At 38.3% G+C, this 6212-nt stretch overlaps 1 protein-coding gene across 1 annotated transcript in view; it reads left to right on the forward strand.

Annotated features, from left to right (window-relative positions):
* Positions 1–6212, forward strand: part of TTN (titin) — a 284216-nt gene that overhangs the window by 82791 nt on the left and 195213 nt on the right. The window contains 13 exon segments of the mRNA XM_042780925.1: positions 1–198; positions 998–1276; positions 1392–1679; positions 1791–2069; positions 2163–2441; positions 2552–2830; positions 2947–3234; positions 3356–3643; positions 4276–4557; positions 4851–5129; positions 5248–5529; positions 5673–5951; positions 6057–6206. Coding sequence (XP_042636859.1) covers positions 1–198; positions 998–1276; positions 1392–1679; positions 1791–2069; positions 2163–2441; positions 2552–2830; positions 2947–3234; positions 3356–3643; positions 4276–4557; positions 4851–5129; positions 5248–5529; positions 5673–5951; positions 6057–6206 — 3450 coding nt within the window.

Genomic DNA, 6212 nt, shown 5'->3' on the forward strand with positions numbered 1-6212 from the left:
CTCAACCTATTTTTGTTCAGTGGTTTAAAGAGAAGGAAGAGGTTATCAGAGAGAGTGAAAACATCAGAATTACATTTGTGGACAATGTTGCAACTCTGCAGTTTGCAAAAGCAGAACCAGCTAATGCTGGAAAGTACATCTGCCAAGTCAAGAATGATGGTGGAGTGAGGGAGAACATGGCCACACTGACAGTTTTAGGTTGGTACAATAGTCCCCCAACAGAAAATGGTACCAAACACTGGAATGAGTTGCTAAGAATGACTGGCAGGATCTTTTTATCTGAATTTCTTCTAGAACTTTATTGATCCTCACCTATTTGGAAGGCCTAGGAAAAAAGAACCTAATTGATCTTTCAAGAACTCTTCTCTCTTTCTGTGGTTCTAACAAAATTTAACCATTTGTTTTATTGCTTACTTCCTGTATTTCTTGATGGATTAGCAAAAATAATAATGACTGTGACTGTCTTTTGCTTAAGCCTGAAACAGTTGGGAACCAGCATATGCCACAAGGAAATTTTATTTCCAAAGTGCTAGTTGTTAAAGCTCATGAGTTCCTGAGGTCTAAATTTGATAGGAGACTTGAGCTTTCAGTTGGGGGCATATTTAAATTTTGAGTTAGAAATCATTTGGATAAGAACTTTCAAAAATCAGTCTTTAACACCTTAAAATAAAGCAGAATGCCAAAAAATAAAAACTCCAGTAATACATGATAAAATGCAGCCTTTGCTGAAAAGAAGCTCAAGTTCAAATCAATATACACTGTCTAATGGACATTGTCTAAATTGTTTTGGAAGTGGACTAATGCCCAAACATGTGTTTCTTAATAATAGCTCCTAAAAATCTTATGACAACATGTAATTATGGGATCCCATTTTAAAATCTAGGGAGAGAGCCTTGACATAACCCTATCATCGGAAGACACAATATTACTGAATTTGATGATAGAAAGATAGTAAAGGTTATGGATTTTGACAGGTGGCTATCACATTTTATTTCAGAACCCGCAGTCATTGTTGAGAAGGCAGGACCAATGACAGTGACTGTAGGAGATATGTGCACTTTGGAGTGTAAGGTGGCTGGCACTCCTGAACTCTCAGTCGAGTGGTACAAGGATGGAAAACTGTTGACCAGCAGCCAAAAGCACAAATTTAGCTTCTACAACAAAATCTCTTCTTTAAAGATTCTCTCCATTGAAAAGGAAGATGCAGGAACGTATACTTTCCAGGTTCAAAATAATGTTGGAAAAAGCAGCTGCACAGCTGTGATTGATGTTTCAGGTTAGTTGAGATATTTTCTACTGAAAGCTTGTAAATTCCTTTTACACGATTCCTTCTTTCAAAATCTCTTCTCTTCTCTCAAGTCATCATGAGTCTCTTGCCTTTTCTCACACAGACCGAATGGTCCCTCCCTCTTTCCCACGAAGACTGAAAGATACTGTTGGGGTTCTGGGGACCTCTTGCATCTTGGAGTGCAGGGTAGCTGGATCCTCACCTATCTCTGTGGCGTGGTTTCATGAGAAAACAAAGATTGTCAGTGGAGCCAAGTACCAGACCACATTTTCAGATAATGTCTGCACTTTGCAGCTAAATTCCCTTGACTCATCAGACATGGGCTATTACACATGTGTGGCTGCTAATGTGGCTGGATCTGACGAATGTCATGCAGTGTTGGCTGTACAAGGTCAGTGTCAGATAGTCAAACCCTTACAATTTCCTTCGTGAGTCCACATTCAAATTTGCAACGAGATTTTAATCTCCTAGGATTTTTTCATTCTTCTTCTTGTCTTTGTAGAACCACCTTCTTTTGTGAAGGAACCCGAGCCTTCAGAAGTACTACCAGGCAAAAACGTAACCTTTACAAGTGTTATTAGAGGAACCCCTCCATTCAGGGTTGGCTGGTTCAGAGGTGCCAGAGAACTGGTGAAAGGAGACAAATGTAACATTTATTTTGAAGACACTGTGGCAGAACTGGAATTATTTAACGTTGACATATCTCAGAGTGGGGAATATACCTGTGTGGTTTCTAATGATGCTGGCCAAACAACCTGCACAACTCGTCTCTTTGTAAAAGGTTGGCTCAAGTGTATTCAATCTTCCTAATTTCTGTATACTGACATCATTGTGTTTTTACTGTGTTTAACCACTGGGCTTTTTCACTCACTAGAACCAGCTGTATTTGTGAAGAAATTAAGTGATCAGTCTGTAGAACCAGGGAAATCCATAATTCTGGAGAGCACCTATACTGGAACACTTCCAATTTCAGTCACCTGGAAAAAGAATGGTATTTACATAACTCAGTCTGAAAAATGCAGCATTGTCACGACAGAGAAAACTTGCATCCTGGAAATCCTCAGTAGCACAAAAGCTGATGCAGGACAATACTCCTGCCAGATTGAGAATGAGGCGGGAAGGGATGTTTGTGAAGCTCTGGTATCTACATTAGGTGTGTTGACCTCATTCTCTCTTAAATTATTTGCATTCTTCCACCTTGGAGTGTGGTTTTGTTTGGTTTTCTTTAATCCCACTCGCTGATTGTGAGTCTTTATTCTTTAGAACCTCCTTATTTTGTTACGGAACTGGAACCTCTGGAGGCATCTGTTGGAGATTCAGTGTATTTACAATGCCAAGTTGCTGGGACACCAGAAATTACAGTGTTTTGGTACAAAGGAGACACCAAGTTACGGTCAACTCCTGAATACAGGACCTACTTTACAAACAACGTGGCCACACTTGTTTTTAATAAAGTGAATATCAATGACAGTGGAGAGTACACATGTAAAGCAGAAAACAGCATAGGAACTGCTTCTTCTAAGACTGTATTCAGAATTCAAGGTGAAGATATTATTCTGGAAATTAAGAAATCTCTTTTCTCTTTTCTTTTGTCTTTATTGGGAAGTTAGTTTTCCTTTCATCTTCTGGTTTCTCAAGTATTACTTGTTTTTCTACAGAGCGCCAACTTCCACCTTCCTTTGCGAGACAATTAAAGGACATTGAACAAACAGTTGGATTACCAGTTACACTGACTTGTAGATTAAATGGCTCAGCACCTATTCAAGTGTGCTGGTATAGAGATGGTGTACTTTTAAGAGATGATGAAAACCTGCAGACATCATTTGTAGATAATGTGGCAACTTTAAAAATTTTGCAAACTGACTTGAGTCACTCCGGCCAGTACTCTTGCTCAGCTTCCAATCCACTTGGGACAGCATCTTCTAGTGCTAGACTGACAGCAAGAGGTTTGTTTCCACATTAATCTTTCTCTCTGCAAATCATGACTTCTTATTGCATTCTCAAAGTAGAATTGGTCAATGAAAAAAGCCAAAACAATACACATTGTCCTTTCTTCTCATCTTCCAGAACCTAAGAAATCTCCCTTCTTTGACATCAAGCCTGTATCTATAGATGTTATTGCTGGAGAAAGTGCTGATTTTGAGTGTCATGTTACTGGTGCCCAACCAATGCGAATCACTTGGTCAAAAGATAATAAGGAGATCCGTCCTGGAGGAAACTACACAATCACATGTGTGGGAAACACTCCTCACTTGAGAATTCTTAAAGTAGGCAAAGGCGATTCTGGTCAGTACACTTGCCAAGCAACCAATGATGTTGGCAAAGACATGTGTTCAGCTCAACTCAGTGTTAAAGGTATCATTGCATGGCATTTACCAACATTTGTGGTTTCCCATGTTTGTGTAATTGTCTTCTAAAAGTTTCTTTAGTTTTACATGTTTGGAAAAACTAATTGGATTTTGTTAGAATTTGTACATTAGCATTGGAGGTAAAAGTAATCAAAATTCTGCTTGCTTTTTTTATGTTTGTCTTTTTTTCCTTCACAAAACATTATAATTGCTAGTTTGCTTACAATTATGTTTTTCTTTAAGTTAGTATATCTCTAGGTGTAACCTTATTAAAGAATATTATTTAATTGAAATTTATTAAATGTTATTTCAACTATCCATTCTTTTTTAAAAAATTCTTTTCCTGATATGTGACATTCTGGCTTATCATTACTAAATGTTTATCAAACATATCTGTAATAATTAACTTGTCTGCTTTAGCTTAAAAATCCAAAGTACAGAAATAAATACATCAACTAAATTCTCTATTTAAAACATAAGAAGATTGCTTAATAGAAAAGAAAACTTGCTTTACCACAAAATCCTCAGAAAATTTAGCCTTAATTCTAACTCAGTTTAAATATGAGCTTATGAAATCTTCAGCTAAAAACAAGCTATTTGGTAAACATTCCTCAATGACTTTTTACTTTGATTTACTAGAACCTCCAAAGTTTGTTAAGAAACTAGAAGCTTCAAAAGTTGCAAAGCAGGGAGAACCCATTCAACTGGAATGCAAAATAAGTGGTTCCCCTGAAATCAAAGTTCTGTGGTTCCGAAATGACAGTGAACTTCATGAAAGTTGGAAATACAACATGTCATTCATTAATTCTGTGGCACTGCTGACCATCAATGAGGCCGGCGTTGAGGACAGCGGGGACTACATCTGTGAAGCTCACAATGGTGTTGGGGACACAAGCTGCAGCACAGCACTGACAGTTAAAGGTTAGACACGTGGAGTTTCTGACTTGCTTCCTGCTCCTCTTGCTTGCGTTCCTTCTCAGCAGTATTATAAATTCAAAAGAAAAAAAAAAAAAAAAAGATTAGTCAAGGTTATTTGGAACAACCTTACAATTCTTAGTTTTTCTGAACTGTTGTTTCTTGTGTCAGCATATTGTCGTATGGTCACACCACTCATTCTTAATGATTCTGTATTCTAAACGTTTTTCTTTTCCTTTTTCAGTATGCAATTGAGCTCATCATTCATCTTTTTTTTTTTCTTTCTTTCTTTCTGGTAGCTCCTCCAGTTTTCAGCAAGAAGCCTTCTCCAGTAGGAGCCCTTCAAGGGTCTGATGTTATCCTCCAGTGTGAGATTTCGGGAACACCCCCATTTGAAGTGCTGTGGGTTAAAGATCGAAAACAAGTTCGAAGCAGCAAGAAATTTAAAATCACTTCGAAAAACTTTGACACTAGTCTTCATATCCTTAGTCTTGAAGCCTCTGATATAGGGGAATATCACTGCAAAGCCAGCAATGAGGTGGGAAGTGACACGTGTGTTTGCACTGTCAAATTCAAAGGTTTGTATGCATGGCACAGAAGAATAGGCCTCTTCCTGCATCTTTTCTTGCGTGACTAATAATTTATGTGACTGTGATTCTTATATTTTTTTCTCTAACCACTAATTTCTTCCATTAGAACCACCCCGATTCGTGAAAAAGCTCAGTGACACCTCAACCCTTATTGGGCAGGCTGTTGGGTTGCAGGCTGTAGTAGAAGGCTTTCAGCCAATTTCCGTTGTCTGGCTGAAAGATAAAGGTGACATCATCAGAGAGAGTGAAAACACCAAGATTTCATTCGTTGATAACATTGCCACTCTCCAACTTGGGAGCCCAGAAGCATCTGATTCTGGAAAATATGTGTGCCAAATCAGAAATGATGCTGGAACAAGAGAGTGTTCAGCAGTCCTGACTGTACTAGGTTAGTAACAAAGTTTTACCTAAGAAAAAATAAAGTTGAATGATCCATGATCATTCTCCACAAATATTACTCCAAAAATATGTTGATTACATTCTAACTTGAGAGGTGACTTTGTTTTCAATCCAATATGCTTCTTATTTTAGAACCAGCCAGAATCATAGAGAAGCCAGAACCCATGACTGTCACTACTGGAAATCCTTTTGCATTAGAGTGTGTAGTGACAGGAACACCAGAACTTTCAACCAAGTGGTTCAAAGATGGAAGAGAATTATCTGCGGACAGCAAACATCACATTACGTTTGTCAATAAAGTGGCTTCTCTCAAAATCCCCTGTGCAGAGATGAGTGACAAGGGATTATATAGCTTTGAAGTGAAAAACAGTGTGGGTAAAAGTAACTGCACTGTATCTGTCCATGTTTCGGGTAAGTAGTATGACTAGTATGATCTACATACAACTTTTTCAGGAAAATAAAAATAGCTCGTCTTTAAACAACAGCAACAACAAAAACCTATCCTTCTTTACATAGATCGAGTTGTGCCTCCTTCCTTCATCCGCAAGCTGAAAGACACAAATGCTGTCGTGGGGGCCTCCGTTGTTTTGGAGTGTCGAGTCTCTGGCTCCGCCCCAATTTCAGTTGGCTGGTTCCAGGATGGAAATGAAATTGTTAGTGGACCCAAATGTC

Source organism: Orycteropus afer, unplaced genomic scaffold (genome assembly GCF_000298275.1).
Source record: "Orycteropus afer afer isolate SDZICR_OR568_19922 unplaced genomic scaffold, OryAfe1.0 scaffold00001, whole genome shotgun sequence".
In the NCBI taxonomy this organism is placed as follows: Eukaryota; Metazoa; Chordata; class Mammalia; order Tubulidentata; family Orycteropodidae; genus Orycteropus; species Orycteropus afer.